Source organism: Oryx dammah, unplaced genomic scaffold, assembly GCF_014754425.2.
Source record: "Oryx dammah isolate SB20612 unplaced genomic scaffold, SCBI_Odam_1.1 HiC_scaffold_8, whole genome shotgun sequence".
Lineage (NCBI taxonomy): Eukaryota > Metazoa > Chordata > Mammalia > Artiodactyla > Bovidae > Oryx > Oryx dammah.
The window spans coordinates 7,167,738-7,184,562 of NW_024070192.1; the positions used below are offsets into that span (position 1 = coordinate 7,167,738).

The 16,825-nt window shown below is 57.7% G+C and overlaps 1 protein-coding gene across 1 annotated transcript in view; it reads left to right on the forward strand.

Annotated features, from left to right (window-relative positions):
• Window positions 1–246: 246 nt before the first annotated feature.
• Window positions 247–16,825, forward strand: part of MYO15B (myosin XVB) — a 30,133-nt gene continuing 13,554 nt past the window's right edge. The window contains exons 1-24 of the mRNA XM_040244318.1: window positions 247–2,321; window positions 2,672–2,735; window positions 2,884–3,011; window positions 3,183–3,257; window positions 3,579–3,675; window positions 3,936–4,039; window positions 4,203–4,266; window positions 4,673–4,834; window positions 5,723–5,836; window positions 5,949–6,007; window positions 6,083–6,215; window positions 7,196–7,291; window positions 7,539–7,670; window positions 8,619–8,744; window positions 9,826–9,903; window positions 10,108–10,226; window positions 10,314–10,359; window positions 10,511–10,635; window positions 11,027–11,144; window positions 11,379–11,542; window positions 14,489–14,582; window positions 15,207–15,263; window positions 15,556–15,613; window positions 15,814–15,944. Coding sequence (XP_040100252.1) covers window positions 247–2,321; window positions 2,672–2,735; window positions 2,884–3,011; window positions 3,183–3,257; window positions 3,579–3,675; window positions 3,936–4,039; window positions 4,203–4,266; window positions 4,673–4,834; window positions 5,723–5,836; window positions 5,949–6,007; window positions 6,083–6,215; window positions 7,196–7,291; window positions 7,539–7,670; window positions 8,619–8,744; window positions 9,826–9,903; window positions 10,108–10,226; window positions 10,314–10,359; window positions 10,511–10,635; window positions 11,027–11,144; window positions 11,379–11,542; window positions 14,489–14,582; window positions 15,207–15,263; window positions 15,556–15,613; window positions 15,814–15,944 — 4,419 coding nt within the window. The remainder of the gene's footprint in view (window positions 2,322–2,671; window positions 2,736–2,883; window positions 3,012–3,182; window positions 3,258–3,578; window positions 3,676–3,935; window positions 4,040–4,202; window positions 4,267–4,672; window positions 4,835–5,722; window positions 5,837–5,948; window positions 6,008–6,082; window positions 6,216–7,195; window positions 7,292–7,538; window positions 7,671–8,618; window positions 8,745–9,825; window positions 9,904–10,107; window positions 10,227–10,313; window positions 10,360–10,510; window positions 10,636–11,026; window positions 11,145–11,378; window positions 11,543–14,488; window positions 14,583–15,206; window positions 15,264–15,555; window positions 15,614–15,813; window positions 15,945–16,825) is intronic.

Below are 16,825 nucleotides of genomic sequence, written 5' to 3' on the forward strand. Positions count from 1 at the left end.
CACGGCCTTTGTCTGCACCTGCAGCTCTTCTTTCCTGATTGGCCTCCTCTCTATTGTTGGCCGAGGAGGTCAGGACCAGCAGCCACCTGCATTATTGATGTCCTCGGGTAAGGCGGGAGACGTGGGGGGCGGGTAGATGGAGCCTGTAGCCCCCATTAGCGCAGAGCCCGTGTGGTGTGCTGCTGAGGGCACGCCTGTGGGCAGCCGGCTCCTGGGGCAAGAAGAGGAGACAGCCACTGGGAAGCCATGGGCAGGAGCAAGGGCAAAGCGCCCCAGCGCCTGGAGGGACCCAGGAGGGCCCCCTCGGAGGAGCAGGAATCCGGGTCTGCCAGCTCAGACAGCGTGCCCAGCCGGGAACACCGAAAGGGGCACCGTAAGGCCCACCGAAAGGGGCACCGTAAGGCCCACAGGGAGCCCAGCGCCAGGCAAGGCCAGGAGCCTCCCGGAGCCCACAGGAAGCCCACTGTAGGGGAGAACAGGGACTGCAGACAAGCAGAGGCGGGGCCGCCACCGGAGGCCGAGGGCAGACGAGGCAGTGGGCATGCTCGTGGGGGATGCCAGGCTAAGGAGAGCAACAAGCCGGGGGGCGGCCACGGGGGGCGCCTGGAGGAGAAGGGTCTCCGAAGAGGAGGAAGGACACGCGAGCACGACGGCGGCAGAAGGAGAGGAAAACGACGGGGCCGCTCGGCTCAGCGGGGCCGCCGGGAGACACGGAGCCTCGACAGGGACACGTCGGGCGGAGACGCGGCCAGCTCCTGCCTGGACAGCGAAGCCCACGAGGCCCAGGAGAGCCGCAGCCAAGGTGGTGGGACCCCAGAGCAGAGGCCCAACTTGGAGCAAACGGACATGGCCTCGGGGGGCACTCAAACCAGTGCAGAGTCAGCGCTGGAGGCGCCAGGAGCTCCCCGGAACATCGACAGCCCGAGCAGCAGCGACGACAGAGGCAGTGACAAGCCCCCCTCGCAGCCCCAGAGCCCAGAAGGATCGTCGGGGGCAAGGCCCCAGGGAGAGACCGAGGATTCCGGGACAGACCCAGACTCGAGTCAGGAGGGGTCCGGGCCGTGCCGGAGCCCAGGAGCAGCCCCAGGAACGACCCGCGGGGCCCTTGAGGCCGGCGAGGCTGACCAGGGTAGAAAAGCTGCAGCCTCCAGCCCCCTCGAGGGCAACCCCGCCTGCATCCCCCGGAGCTCGTGGGGTTCTCAGGACCCCAGGCAGGGCGGGGATGCAAGAGACGATGGGGTGCAGCCCGAAGCTGAGCCGAGGGGCGCCCCGCCTGAAAGAGCCGAGGCCTCGACCGCCCGGGGTCAGCGCCACCAGATTGGAAAGGTGGTGGGGAAGGCGCACGAGGCGGTGGGCGTGAGCGACGAGGGGTCTCGGGGAGACGGGCCGCTGGCCGCCCTAGTGGCGCTCCGCAGGCTCTGCGTGAGGCCCCCGCCGGGCCCCGCTCCCCAGGCCGCCGGGCCCCGCAGCAGCAGCCTCAAGGACCGGCTCGTGCGCGTAGCGCGGGCCCTGGGGCTACTGCGGTGGCTGCGACTGCGGCTCCAGCGGCGCGCGGGCGGCGCGCAGGGTCCCGGGACCAGCGAGGGGACGAGCCGCGGGCCGGCGCCGCGCCGCCGCGGTCTAGCGCTGAGCCTGGCGGGCGTCGCGGGGCTGTGGGGGCAACCAAGGCCTCCCCCTGGCGGCAACCCGAGTTCCCCGCAGGTTGCAGAAAGCCCAGCTCACGACCCATCGGAGGACGAGGACGCGACTCCAGATCCCAAGTTCGCCGTCGTGTTCCCCAGGATCCACGGGGCAGGGAGGACCTCGAGCCGCCGGAGCTCAGAGGAAGGGTCCGCGGACGCCCCCGCCGGGGAGGGGCGCGGTTGGTCCTGTGCGGGGGCGTCTGCGGACAGTGCAGGGCGCAGGGCCAGTGTAGAAGGGGTGGCGGAGTCTCCCCGCGGCTCTCTCGGCCCGAATCCCCACGAAGAGCCCTCCCTCGACGAGACGGGCTCCAGCAGCGAAGCGGAGCCCGAGAGCTTGGGAGCCGCGGCTCTGGTGCATTGGGCGCAGGGCTCTGACCCTCACAAGGACCCTGGGCTTGGCACCGAAACACTGCTGCCCCGACTCACCTTGGAGACCCGCCGGCGGCCGGAGGGGAGCCCCGGCCCCCGCGGGTCCTTGAGGGGTCGGTGGGAGCCAGAGGACGAGGTGGAGGAGGCGCTGGAGAGGGACCTGGAGCTGAACCTCGTGCCCGGCCCGGAGGAGCCTCCTTTTCCCGGCAGCGCCGATGGCTGGAGTGTGGGGGAAGGCCTGGAAGACACCGAGGACCTGGCCCGGCTGCGGTGAGTAGGCGCGGTCCCAAACTTGCCCTGCCTGGGCCACACCTTCTCCTATCCCACCCTACCTCCGATTTTTATGGAGGGTCTCCTTCGAAGGGTCGTCAGGCTGGAAGGGGCAGGAGAGGGGTGAGAATCCAGATGCCCTTTTTTTCTCTAATTGGCACAAAGCTTCCTTCTGGGTCAGCAGCCTAGTCCTGCCTCTTGTGCCCACGGGTGGGATCTCTTCTCTGTGTTATGGACGGGCTTGGAGAGGGTGCGGGACTTGGTGGAGGTGTCTCTGCAGCCAGCGGGAGCGCTAACCCAGGACCTCTTTCTGCTCCCCACTCCCCTCTCCTCCACCCCACGGCCTGTAGGCCAGTGTGCGACAGCTCCGTGCTGCTGTGTCTGAAGAAGAGGTTTCACCTGGGCCGAATCTACGTATGGGGGACCCAGGAGGGAGTGGTGGGCTGGCATTCCCTTTCCCCTGGGGTCAGAGGGCCCTTTGGGCACACCCCACCCAGAGTGTCCCCCTCCATCCTCCCTGGGCTGGGTGCTGAACCCTGCTCCCTCCACATTCTGATGAGAGCTTTCACTTTCTTCCCAGACCTTCGGGGGGCCCCTCCTGCTAGCTCTGAACCCCCACCGGGCCCTGCCTCTCTATGCACCTGAGGTCCTGGCCAGCTACCGCCCTGGGAAGACCCCCAACACCACCCCGTATGTGAACTTGCCCCACCAGGCCTCTGCTCCCACTGGGTGGCTACCCCAGCATGTCACACTGACTGAGGTCCAGGGGACTGTGGGCAGGACCTGCCTGCATCCAGGAGACCGCAGGGTGCCCATCACTGGTAACCTTCTCTCTCATCTGCTTCCACTCTCCTCTCCCAGACACATTTTTGCTGTTGTGGCATCGGCATATAGCCTGTCTGAGAGCACGGGGCAGGCCACCTGCGTCCTTCTGGGGTGAGTGGTGGCTGAGCCCTCAGGCCACACTGAGGGCCAGGAGGAGGGCGCTGTGAGGTCCGTATTTGAAACTGCCCACCCAGTCGGCTGCTGGGCAGCAGCTCTGGACTTGCTAAGACCGTGCCCCTTGAGCGAGGAGGCATCTTGGGAACTTTTTTTTTCTGTTTGGCCTCCTTGCCCTGGATCTGTGTTTCTGCATTTCTGGGAGCCTCTCTTAGGGTGGGTGTCACTTCCAGGTGGGCACATCCACACTTTGGGGTTCATTTGGGGTCACCCTATGTGCCCCTTCCTAGAGGCCCTGCCAGCCCTTCTCTCCTGCAGTGGGCACAGCGGCTCTGGGAAGACGGAGGCAGCCAAAAAGATGGTGCAATTCCTACACAGCCTGGAGTGGGAGCAGACGAGGGAGAGAGGGTGTCGGGTGAGGGGCAGCTCGCCATTGCCCAGGGGTCCAAGAGGGACCTTCCCACTCCTCTGGGCCAGGAGAGTGGTCTTCAGGCCTCTGGCTTCTCCTCAGGGGCAGCCCCAGGCATGACCTACTGCAGGGAGGATGGGCTGGGGAGACCAACCCCTCCATGGCCCAACAGAGCCCCTACGTAGTATCCTCGTCTGGGATGCCTCATCAGGGGCTGCTGCGCCCAGAGATACTTGAATTGAATGTCCCCACCCCCGCCCACCCAGCTGGACACCGTGCTGCCCCTGCTCAGCAGCTTTGGCCATGCCAAGACAGTCCTCAACGCCAATGCCAGCCGCTTCGGCCAGGTCCTGTGCCTCTGCCTGCAGCAGTGAGTGACGGGGGTCCAGGTGGGCAGGGGCACCCACGGCCAGTTCCCCAGATTGGGAACCTGAGACTGCCGCCCTTGGGTCCAGCCCTCGGTGGGTCCCATCCGAGCAGGGGCCCTGGGCCACGTGTACCCTGGGCACCCTCACCGTGTCCTGTGCCCACAGTGGGGTCGTCGTAGGCGCTTCTGTGTCACATCATCTGCTCGAGACCTCGAGGGTGGTGTTTCAGGTACGACCCCGGCCCGCTGCTCCCAGCGCAGGGGAGAGGGAGGCGCTGTGACCCCTCATTCCCCCGGCCTGCCTTCCCCCGGGGGCTTGTACTTGCTTCCTGGGGCACAAGACCCGGCTGCCGCTCCCGCTAAGCCAGTCCTTCTCCCCCGAGGCCCAGGCTGAGCGGAGCTTCCATGTTTTTTATGAGCTGCTGGTGGGGCTGGACCCTGTGGAACGGGAACAGCTCTCCCTGCAGGGGCCAGAGACCTACTACTACCTCAACCAGGTAAGGGGAGGCACTCCCGGTGCCGGGCGTCAGGGCCTGCCCAGGGAGGGGTCCCTGCTCGGGGTCTAGGCGAGGGAGGCCGTGGGAGGCCCGTCCCCGGCCCTAGCCCCTCACCCTTGAGCTCTGCTGTGCTCGGCAGGGCCGTGCCTGCAGGCTCCAGGACAAGGACGATGCCCAGGACTTCACAGGACTGGTGAGGGCCCTGCAGGCGTTGGGCTTGTGCACCGAGGAGCTGACCGCCATCTGGGCTGTGCTGGCCTCCATCCTGCAGCTGGGCAACATCTGCTTCTCCTCGTCAGAGGTGAGCTTCCGTGGAGGCACTGGATTGGTGGTTTAGCTCGTCTGCATCATCAGTGGTAACCTCAGAGTGTGGGAGGCCACCCGCAGGGCCTCACCACTGTCCCAGAAAGTGGATGGATTTCCATCTTTTTAATATATATATATTCATTTTAATTGGAGGCTAATTACTTTACAATATTGTAGTGGTTTTGGATTTCCATCTTATAAATGAGAAAACTGAGACTAGGGTCTTCTGCCTCTATACTAATCCCATCCCACTAAGGCACCACCCTAAGACGGGTGCTTGGTGTTAACTGAGCAGCTATGATGTACCTGGGGCTTCACATGTGTGTGTGTGTGTGTGTGTGTGTGTGTGTGTGTATTTGGGTGGGGGGTCTACACCAAGTAGTTTGCATGATCTTAGTTGCCTAACCAGGGATCAAACTTACACCCTCAGCAGTGATAGAGCAGAGTCCTAATGATGGACCATCAGGGAATTCCCTACATAGAGTTTCTTTTTTTTTTTTTTTTAATATTTATTTGGTTGCACCAGGTCTTAGTTATGGCATGAGGGATCTAGTTCCCTGACCAGGGATCAAACCTAGGCATTGGGAGCATGGAGTCTAAGCCACTGGGAAGTCCATTTAGTGCTCCGGAGAACACCATCACATAAAGCTTATTTCCCCTCTAACGATGAGACAGTGAAGGCTCAGAGAGGGGAAGAGACTTGTCGGGGCCACCAGCTAGCACAGAGGTAAAGTCGGATTCACACTCAGGCCCTCAGACTCCAGAGCCAGCCCTTCCCCCGGCCCAGGTCTACCTCTGGGTCTGAGTGTGGCGCTGCCCCCGCCCATGGGAAGCAGCCAGTCCACAAGCAGAGCGCTCCCTGCTCCCTCCCGCCTCTGTCCAGAGGGAGTCCCAGGAGGTGTCCGCCGTGTCCAGCTGGGCTGAGATCCACGCCGCAGCCCGGCTGCTGCAAGTGCCGCCCGAGCGCCTGGAGGGAGCGGTCACCCGGAGGGTCACGGTGAGCTTGGGAGTCCTGGGCAAGGGGGGCCTGAGCAGACCACCCAAAGGCTTGGGGAGCCCCGGGGTGGGCCTTGGGCCTGGCGCACCAGCTGCACATTCTCTGCCCTCAGGAGACGCCCTATGGCCAGGTCTCGAGATCCCTACCCGTGGAAAGTGCCATCGATGCCAGGTAGCCCTGGGGACAGGAGAGAGCCGGGAGTGGGCCTGGCTCCTGCTGCACGGGGCTCACTCACCACGCCCCCAGGGACACCCTGGCCAAGGCCCTATACGCACGGCTCTTCACCTGGCTTCTGAGGACGGCCAATGCGCGGCTGGCGTCCCCTGCGGAGGCAGGCAGCACGGTTACCATCTCTGTCGTCGATGTCTACGGCTTTGAGGTCACCCCTGGGGTGGGGTCCAGAAAGGGGTGTCCACCTCATCCTGGATATTCCTGGGGACCCCAGCAGCTCTGTGGGGCACACTCATGCGCTGCTTACCTCTCTGACCACACGATGGTCCACAGCCATCTGCCCTGCCCAGTCGTGATGTCACCTCTGGAGAGCCCTTCCTGCTTGGCTTTGTTGCAGAGTCTCATGGAGCCTTGAGGCAGTGAAAGAACCCATGATGGGTCAGCCTCACTTCCTATGTCCAAGAGGCAGGGGGGAAAGGGGACTCCCCCAAATCACCCTGAGTTTCCATAAGCTCGTCACCCCTTCCCAGAATATCTGGTCCCCTCAGGCCAGGGAGGAGGGATGAGATGGGTGCTGGTCACCGTCCTCTGCTCTTGCCTCCTCTCCACGGCCCCTGTGTGTGTGTATGTATATTCATATGCACATTTGTGTGTATTTTAGAGCATGTACAAAACTCTGTACAAAGCTGCATGAAGCAGGGGCTCTGCTAGGCTTGCTGGCCAGGTGTTGGGGGCACAGAGGAAGGAGCCTGGAATTCTAACAGGAGGACTCCTGGAAGGCTTCTTGGAAGCGGCAGCCTGGAACTCTGCTTATGAGAATGTGGCATTCAGATAGTCCCTGAGCTAGGCTGTAGGAAAAGGTGCCTTCCAGACCACAGGATGGCTGTGATCAGAGGCCCGAAGGCTCACAGCGGTGCTGAGGCAGAAGGCAGGGGGACAGCTTGCTGGAGGGGAGGCCTGGCTGGGGCTGGGGCAGCACTGAGGCGGCCACATGCTGGGCCAGGGTCTTTGGACTTGACCCTGGAGGCGGCAGCATCAGCCCTGGGGCAGCATCCTGCCTGGTGCTGGGAGAATGTGGGCAGCAGTGGGAGGGGGGAGAACGGCACCAGGCCTGTGTGCTGGCCCCCCTAGCTGCCCCGGCCCCCCCACCTCATGTGGGTGCCCACCTCACTGCTCACGTGCCCCCAGGCCCTGCAAGTTAACGGTCTGGAGCAGCTGTACAACAACCTGGGCAGCGAGCGCCTGCAGCTGTGGTACAACCAGCTGCTGCTGGCCCAGGAGGAGGTACAGGACTGGACTTGGAGGAGGCCGGGGGTGCCCAGCTGTTTCCTAGAACAGAGGCCATCCCTGGGGGAGAGAGAGCACTGCACTGAGAGCCCTGCCCCAGAGCCCCCTTGCTGTAGACCGTCTCAGTCCTTCCGAGCCTCAGTTTACTCAGCTGTACAATGGGAGGGTCAGCCCTTCTCTGGCTCGGATGAGGCTCCGCATGGACACGGGTGGTCTCCACAAACCAAGTGCTGGCTGTTCCCAGGAGGAGTGTCGGAGGGAGTTGCTGCCCTGGGTGCCCATCCCCCAGGCCCCGCAGGAGTCCTGCCTGGACTTCCTGGTAGACCAGCCGCACAGCCTCCTGAGTATCCTGGATGCCCAGACATGGCTGTCCCAGGTGAGCTCCTCGTGTTGGGGGCCAAGGAGTGGGGGGTGCCTGGTGACCAGGCCAGGGCCAGCAGGGCCTCTCAGGGGAGAAATAAAGTCTGAGGTCCTGGGACCTTGCCCACAGGCCCTCAGCACAGCTTGGGAAGGCAGTGGTTACACTGGGTTCAGATCTCTAGTCTCTGGATAATCCTGAGTGAAATGCTGACCTCTCTGAGAGTCCTCACTGCAGGAGGGGGACCATCATGCCTGAGGGGCTGGGTGGTGCGGACTGTGCAGGCTGCACGAGGGGCTTGGGGTTTCATCAAGAGTCTTTGTTATAAGTTCTTAAACTCCATAAAATAGCCTCTTACTGGATGACTTTTTTGTATGTGAATCTTTAAAAAAAAAACACACATCCCATCTGTTTAATATTTCATTTAAATGTACTGTATCCTTCCGCCTTTTTTATTTTCTTGGCCACACTACAAGGCATGTGGGATCCTACTTCTCTGATCAGGGATCAAACCCACACTCCTGGCATTGGAAGCACAGACTCTTAACCACTGGCCCGCCAGGGAAGTTCCTGGATGGGTTCTTAAAAGTATCTGAAAAACTTGGTCAGAAACACCTGTAACTGTGAGACCAGACTCCCAGGAGTCATTGCCAAAACTGCCTTCAAGTCCCCCAGCCCCGTTGCTTTTAAATAATTATATCAAACGTCTCTAAGCCGCCAAATCTTACTGACTGAGGTGTGCAAGTCTTCCATGTTTTTTCTTGATTGTTCAGAATAGTCCCTGGGAAAGAGATTGTGCCCTTTATAAAGACTCAGATATGGAGCGACTTCCTAAAAAAGCTTGGGAACCAAACCAAAGCTCGCCGTGTGTTCAGTGTCTGTGGTTTTGGGGGGCAGGGGAGAGAGGCGCAGCCCCGCCAGGGGAGCCACACCTGCAGAGGCCTGAGCGTCTCTCCCTCTCATCAGGCCACGGACCACACCTTCCTGCAGAAGTGCCACTATCACCATGGTGACCACCCGTGCTACACCAAGCCCCAGCTGCCCCTTCCCATCTTCACCATGCGACATTATGCGGGGACCGTCACCTACCAGGTATTGGGTGAGGGCAGAGTGACCCTGGGGAGTGACCTGATGGGTGAGTGGGGTAAGTGTAGGGAGACCTCTTCCAAGGCTTTAACCATCTCTCTCTGCCTGGGCCCCTCTGCCTCACCTAGTGCATGACTCACTGAGCTCTGGGCAAGCATTGTGGGATGGGGGAGTCAAGGCCTTGGGACCTTCCAGACCCAGAGGAGCAGAGCATATGCATGGGACCTGGCTCTGATGACCTCAGGGAGTCTGCTTCTCCTTCTGTGCCTCCATTGTCCTCATCTGTAAAATGGGAAGGGGAACCTGTCCTATAGCATTGTCCTGAGGATTAATGTAATTACATGGAAGTGGTGGGACAGGTGCCTGGCACATCCGGGTACTCAGTAAAGGGACCTCCTCTCCCCCTTCTGAGTTTCATGATGACTGCACGCCTACCCAGGAGGAGAGCTGTGACTGGTTTGGGGTGGAGCAAGTCATCCTTGTGGGTGGGAAGTGGTATCTCATTGTGGTTTTGATTTGCGTTTCTCTAGTAATTAATGATGTTGAGCATCTCTTCATGTGCTCCTTGGTCATTTGTGTATCTTTCCTAGAGAAATATCTATTCAGTTCCTTTGTCCATTTTTGAATTTGTTGTTTTTTTAAACTGAACTGTAGGAGTTCTGGATATTAATCTAAATATTAATCCCTTATCTGATATGTGATATTTCCTTCCATTTTGTGGGCTGTCTTTTCACTCTCAGCACTATATTCTGGTGCACAAGAGGTTTTCATTTTAATGAAATCCAGTTTATTTTTCTTTTGTTGCCTGTGCTTTTTGTGTCTATTCAGGAAATCATTGCCAAATCCAGTGTCATGAAGCTTTCTCCCTTTGTTTTCTTCTAACAGTCTTATGGTTTCATGTCTTACATTTAGGTCTTTGATCCTTCTATTTTGAGTTGATTTTGGTACATGGTGTGAGATGAAAGGCCACCTTTGAAGTTGGACTGTTAACAGAGGGAAGAGGCTGGGTCACTTGCCAAAGGGACTGGCTTCCACACCCGCCTTCTCTCCTTGACTTCCCCTCCCCGCCTCACATTGTCTCTCGCAGGTTCACAAGTTTCTAAACAGAAACCGGGATCATCTTGACCCTGCCGTGGTGGAGATGCTTGCCCAGAGCCAGCTCCAGGTGCCCCTGCTGGCCGTCCTATACCCCCCGACCCTGTTCTGTCCTCCTCGCCCAGACAGTCTTGCCCAAGGGGCTGGCCTTCAAGATCCTGGCACCTTGAACCTTTGGCTGGCCCACCCCAGTGCCCCAGGGAGTGGGGATGGGGGGCAGGCTGGGCTATCGACAGGCCCGGCGAGCCGGCGCAGTCCCTGTCTCACCCCGCAGCTGGTGAGCCGCCTATTCCAGGAAGCAGAGCCTGATGAGTTCGGAGGAGGACCGGGCAAACCCACGCTGGCCGCTCGCTTCCAGAAGTCCCTGGGGGACCTCCTAGCCCAGCTGGGCAGGTGAGAATAGTGCCCCCATACTTGACCCCCGGGAGTTTGAATAGGGGGCCAGTCTGTGCTCACGTGACTCCCCTTTCCACCCACGAGGAGCCATGTCTGCTTCATCCAGTGCCTCAACCCCAATCCAGGAAAGGTGAGCCCTCCCAGCACCTGGCTGCAGAGCCCTCCAGTCCCTGCCCTGCCCTCTCAGTACCCCCGCCCCTCCTGTGCCCTGCCCTGTGCTCCTCATGGCTGTGAGCCGCTCGACTCCATGTCCTTGGCTCTGCCATGCTGCCTGGCCACAGCTTCCAGGCCTCTTCGACGTGGATCATGTGGCAGAACAACTGTGCCAGGCAGGCATCCTGGAGGCAGTGTGTACCCGCAGCGCCAACTTCCCCATTCGCCTGCCCTTCCAGGCCTTCCTGGACAGGTAGGGCCTGGGATGGGGGAAGCAGGCACCTCAGGGCCAGGACTGACTATGCAGGCCCCCCGGAGTGGCTGGCGGACCTGGGACTCCTTCTGGGGAAGACGGAGCCACTTTCCCAGGGACGCTTCTTCCATTCTCTCTCTCCTTCTCTCCCTCCGTGTCTCCTTCCACTATTCATCAGTCACCCCCACGCCTCTGCATGCCTCTGTGCATTCATGCACCTTTCCTCCTCTTAGCAAAACTCTCCTGGGTGTCTGGCACATAGTAGGAGCTTTCCATAATCATTGTTGAATGACTTACAGATTGAATGGACCCAAAGGGCTCGGGGATCAAATGAGTGTGGGGAGAGGTGCTCGTGTGCTTGTTCTGACTTGAGTTATCCATCCCTGGGTAGGTTCCGGGCTCTGGGGACCGAGGAGCAGGGCAAGCTCTCTGACCGGGAGAGGTGTGGCATCATCCTGAACCAGGTGCTAGCGGCTGAGTCACCCCTCTGTCACCTGGGAGCCACCCAGGTGGGTGGTGTGTGTGTGCAGAGAGGCAGGGAGGGCTGGCAAGTAGGAGGAGCCTTCTGGGATCCTCTCAGAATCTGGTGGTCCTTCCAGGTGGTGGGGAGACAGAGTGGGCTGGGTGTCCCGGGCACCCCAGGAGAACAGGTTGCCTGGAAGGAGGCTGAGGCCTCGGGAAAAGGGCAGGGTGGTCCCCGCCTGCACACCTGGCCTGCCTCCAGCCCACACCTCTGCCCCCAGGTACTGCTGCGGGAGCCGGGCTGGCAGCAGCTGGAGCAGTGCCGGGCCCAGCAGCGCGCCCAGGCCCTGCTGACCCTGCACCGAGGCCTCCGTGTCTGCATCTCCCACCAGCGCCTCCGCCTCCTGCCACGGAAGCAGGCTCCTGTGCGTGGGCTCCAGGCCAGGTGTGCGGGGGGCACTGAGACTGTAGGCCTCCTCAACGTGGCGGGGCAGGCCCTGGGAGACATAGGGCCTCGAGGCAAGTCTGTCTGCCTGCATCCCATCGGCACTGGACTTTTCTTGCCGACACCCCTGCCCATACCTCTGCTGTCTCTTCTTGAATGCTCCCAGCCACGAGGAGCTCATTACCTGTTGAGGCCACTCAAACCTGCTGTCTTGACTCCTTGACTAGTGTTTTGCATTTTTTTGATCTGCATTGGGTCTTCATTGCTGCATGTGGGTTTTCTTTAGTTGCAATAAGCAGGCGCTGCTCTTCGTTGTGCTGCAACGGCTTCTCGTGGCCGCGGCTTCTCTTGTTGCGGAGCGCGGGCTAGAGTACAAATGTAGGCTTCAGTAGTTGTGGCTCATGGGCTCAGCTGCTCAATGGTATGTGGGATCTTCCTGGACCAGGGATTGATCCCATATCCCTCACATTGGTAGGCAGATTCTTAACCACTGGACCACCAGGAAAGTCCAACTGTCCTTTTTTCTAGTCCATTCTCCACTCTGCAGCAAGAATACTCTCTCTCTCTCTCTTTTTTTTTTTTTGGCTGCAATGGGTCTTAATTGAAGCATGCAGAATCATTGGTTGTGGCATGTGGAATCTATTAATAGCTCCCTGACCAGGGGTCACACCCAGGTCTCCTGCATCGCAGGCAGATTCTTTACTGTCTGAGCTGCCAGGGAAGTCCCTCCAAATCGTTTCATCACCAGCAAGAACTCTGTACCTGTTCAACAATCATACCCCACGGCCCCTTCCCTCCAGCCCCTGGTAACTCCCAGTATACCTTCTGTTTCTGTGAATTTGCTTATTCTAGACATGTCATCTAAGTTGACTCATACAGTATCTCCCTTTACATCTGGGTTATTGCACTAAACATATTTTCAGGGTTTGTCCCTTTTATAACATGTGTCAGAACATCATATATTTTTTTACACCTGGAAATCGTTCCGTTGTGTAAGTGGACCACAGCCGTTTATCCACGTATCTGTTGAGTGTGCATGTGGGTTGTTTCTGCCTTTGGGCTTATTGCAAATAAGGCTGCTATAAACATGAGCATGCAAGGTACAGTTCAAATCTCTGCTTTCAGTTCTTTTGGGTCTTTACTTTGGAGTGGAATTCCAAGTTATCTGGTAATTCTGTCTTTACCTTTTTGAGGAATTGCCAGATTGTTCTCCATAGTGGCTGCACCATTTTGCCTTCTTACCAGCAGTGTGTGCAGCTTCCAGTTTCACTACATCCTTGCCAAGACTGGATATTTTCTGCTGTTTAAATTATCGCCAATCTAGTGGATGTGAGTTGGAGACGACTGAGCGACTTCACTTTCTCTTTTCACTTTCATGCATTGGAGAAGGAAATGGCAAGCCACTCCAGTGTTCTTGCCTGGAGAACCCCAGGAACGGGGGAGCCTGTTGGGCTGCTGTCTATGGGGTTGCACAGAGTTGGACATGACTGAAGCCACTTAGCAGCAGCAGCAGCAGTAGATGTGAAGTGGCATTTCCTTGTGGTTTTGATTTGCATTTCTCTAACGACTAGTGGTGCTGAGCGTCTTTTCATGTTCTCCTGAGCCATCTGTGTGTCTCTTTGGAGATACAACTACTCAAGTCCTCTGCTTGATTTTTAATTGGGTGGTTTGTTTCTTATTGAGTTGTAGGCGTTCTTTATATATTATGGATACTGAACGCTTATCAAATATTTGATTTACAAGCAGTCTCCTCTCTCTTTTTTATTTATTTATATTTTTTAGTCTCCTCTCTTGATAGTGTACTTTGATGTAAAAAAAAAGCTGTAGATTTATTTTTTATTGAAGTATATTGGTTTACAATGTTGCAGGTATATAGCAAAGTAATTCCGTTACAAATATATACGTGCATATATCTCTCTATATATTCTTTTACAGATTCTTTTCCACAATAGGTAATTATAAGATAGTGAATATTATTCTATTCTATATCCTATATAGATATATATGTATGTATACATTTGTAACTGAATTACTTTGCTATATACAAGCAACGTTGTAAACCAATATATTTCAATAAAAAATAAGATCCTTGTTGTTTATCTATTTCATATCTAGTAGTGGAGAAGGAAATGGCAACCCACTCTAATGTTCTTGCCTGGAGAATCCTAGGGATGGCGGAGCCTGGTGGGCTGCCATCTCTGGGGTCGCACAGGGTCGGACACAACTGAAGCGACTTAGCAGCAGCAGCAGCAGTGTATATAGATCAATTTTTAAATATTTATCATGCTCAGGGCTGCTTCCTTGAGAAGTCTGGTCTTTCTTATATCTGGAAAATTCTCAAAGATATTGTCTCTTCAGGGATCTATTAGACTTCCCAAGATGTAATTTTTTTCATTTTTAGGAGTTCTTCTTGGGGGGAGGGAAAAAAAGTTCTGTTTCTTAAATAGTAATGTGCCAGACTCTATTCCAAACACACCTCTTAATTCATTTCATCTTCTTGTGGAGCAGACAATCCAATAATTCTCCTTTTAGAGGTGATGAAAATAAAACACAAAGAGGTCAAGTAGGGAATTCTCCTGCAGTTCTCAGCACTTCACTGTCGAGGGTGTGGGTTCAATACCTGGTTGGGGACCTAAGATCCTACAAGCCACGAGCATATTCAAAAAAAACCCCAAAACCCAGAGAGGTAAAGACCTTATCCAAGACTGCTGTGACGAAACAGTAGAGGAACGCGCCCGGGTGGCCGGCTCCAGAGCCTCAGGCCTCAACCCCCTGTGCACAGCAGCCTCTGGGTTCACTTGCTCTTCTGTCCTCTCCTTTCCCTGTTGCTTGTTAGGCAGCTGGGCGCTTCACTGGGGTCTGGTTTTACACTCATGTCTTGACTTGGAGGATCTGGGTATTGGGTGTGAATGCGGACTCCTCACCAGCCCCCTTCCCGGCCTCCAGGAAGCGTTACGTCCAGTGGCGGGCAGCTCTGGGGCAGCTGAACACCATCGTGCTGGCGGCCCGGCCCCTGCTCTGGAGATGGCGGAGACCACAGGTGAAGCCCACGGGTGCGGTGCTGCCTGGGGTTTGCTCAGGGGAGAAGCCAAGCAAGCCTTTGTGGGTCAAGCTGGCCGAATGAAGACAGTGACCACCGTCCACACCCAGCCACACAAGGGGCGAGGCCTCAGGGACCACTGCTGGCGGAGCGTCCCATCCCCGCTGCCTGGCCGGGGCAGCCTGGGGCCTCTGGGAGCTCATTGCCTTCCTTCATGCCAGGGCCTGACTCTTTCTGCTGGCTGGGGTGCCTCCATCCCCTCCGGGGGCCCCTTGGGCTGCTCCCTGTCTTGCCCGATGACTCCGAAAGGAGGGCCATAAAGCAGCTCGAAGGTCAATGCCTACACGCCGCCTCCCTCTCCTGCCCCTCCCTGCCTGGACTTTGTCCCCCAGGGACCATTTCTTCCCTTCCTGCTGCCCTCTTCCCAGTCCTGGCAGACGGGCAGCAACACCCACAGCGCTTCGGCTGGTGAGGGCTCTGGAGGGCGAGGGGCAGACACCAGCCCCCTGGGGTCTCCTGGGAGGAGGAGGGGTCAGCTGAACTGCCCAGCAAGCAGGGAACCTCGAGGGAGCTCGGGGTGACGTTTCAAGGGGACACCATCTCCTCCCGCATCTCCCCCAACAGCTTGGGCGTCGGCGCAGCTGGCACAGCATCGGGGCCTTCGAGACGGTGCCAAGCATGGTAGGTGGCCTGGAAGCTGGAGAGTGTCTGCTGGGTTGTGAGCCTGCTGAACCTGGCCTGGCTTGAGGGGGAGCGTGGGGTTCCAGGGGTCCTCAGGCCCATCCATTGTGCCCCCCAAGAAGAGGCCTGGGTGCCCTTGGTTTCCCTCTGAGGGCTCGAGGGGCCCCATTGGAGTGCCCAGGGCTAGAATTCTTGGTCTCTGGAGGGGAAGCTTATAGCCCCATGGGTGAGGAGGGCCCCTGGGTCCCTGTGCCTCTCCCTGAGTTTCTGGTCAATGGCTCCTCTCCACCAGGAGCTGGGGCGCTTGGAGATCCCGGCTGAGCTCGCCGCCATGCTGAAGACAGCGGAAGGTGAGTTGTGATGGGCCTCGTTCTTCCATGACCCCTCCTCTCCCAGTGGCCACTCCCTCTGATGCTCGCTCTGGGTGCCCCCAGCTCACTGCCCGGCTCCCTCTGCACTGGAGCTGGGGGCTGATGCTGGGAGGTGGAGGTGACACCAGAGCCAGTCGCCTTACCTGGGTGTTTCTGGGCTGCCTCCCATGTCACCCCAGGCCGTCAGCACGCCCGGGTCCAGAGCATCACCGAGGCCATGCCCCCGGAAGTTCCCGCCCGGCCCAGCCTGACCCTCCCACCTGACATCAACCAGTTCCCCTTCTCCAGCTTCATCTCCATCGGCTTTCAGGTGGGCTTCCAGGCCTCAGCTCTGCTGGCTGCTGCCCAAATTTCCCCAGACACGAGCCCCCAAACACAGGCAAAAGCTGTGTTTGTCCTTCTTTCTCCAACCCTCTCCTCCATCTCCTGTTGTGGATTGTGGATGCAACTGCGTTGCTCAGAAAATCCATTGAACCCACATCTCAGTCTATTGTTACTTATCAGTGATGCCACACCTTTGTTACACCTGCGGCATTGCCCTGCCATTGAACGCTGAAGTCGTGCCTTTAAAGCGTGTTTAATGACAAAGCAGAGTGTCCAGGCAACAGTGTTGGAAACAAAAGCAAGATTCAAAAGTGCCCATCGAGCATGGTCCCGATGTGCCAGGCAACAGCCGGGCGGGTGGGGAGATGACGTGTGTACCTTCACACAGGAAGTAAGACTAGGAAGAAAGAGGTGAAAATGTTAACTCTGGTTATACCTCGCAGTGGCATATTGATGGTGGTTTTTATTCTTCATCCTTTTCCCTGTTTTCTGAGTTTTCCATATGCACAGGCTTTAGTTTTCTAATCAGAAAGAGTAATTTAGGTGTATGGTTTTTAATATTTATTTTTGTTTTGGCTGTGCCGCATCTTTGGCGCTGAGAGAGCTTTCCCTGGTTGCGGCGAGCAGGCTTCTCATTGCGGTGGCTTTTCTCATTACGAAACAGAGGCTCTAGGGTGCAGGCTTCAGTAGTTGCGGTGCTCAGGCTCAGGAGTTGTGACGCATGGGGTTAGTGGCCCCGTGGCATGTGGGATCTTCCTGGACCAGGGAACAAACCAGTGCCCCCTACATTGGCAAGTGGCTTCTTAACCACTGGACCACTAGGGAAACCCAATCAAGGTGTATTTTTAAGGCACTTTTCCTCTCCAG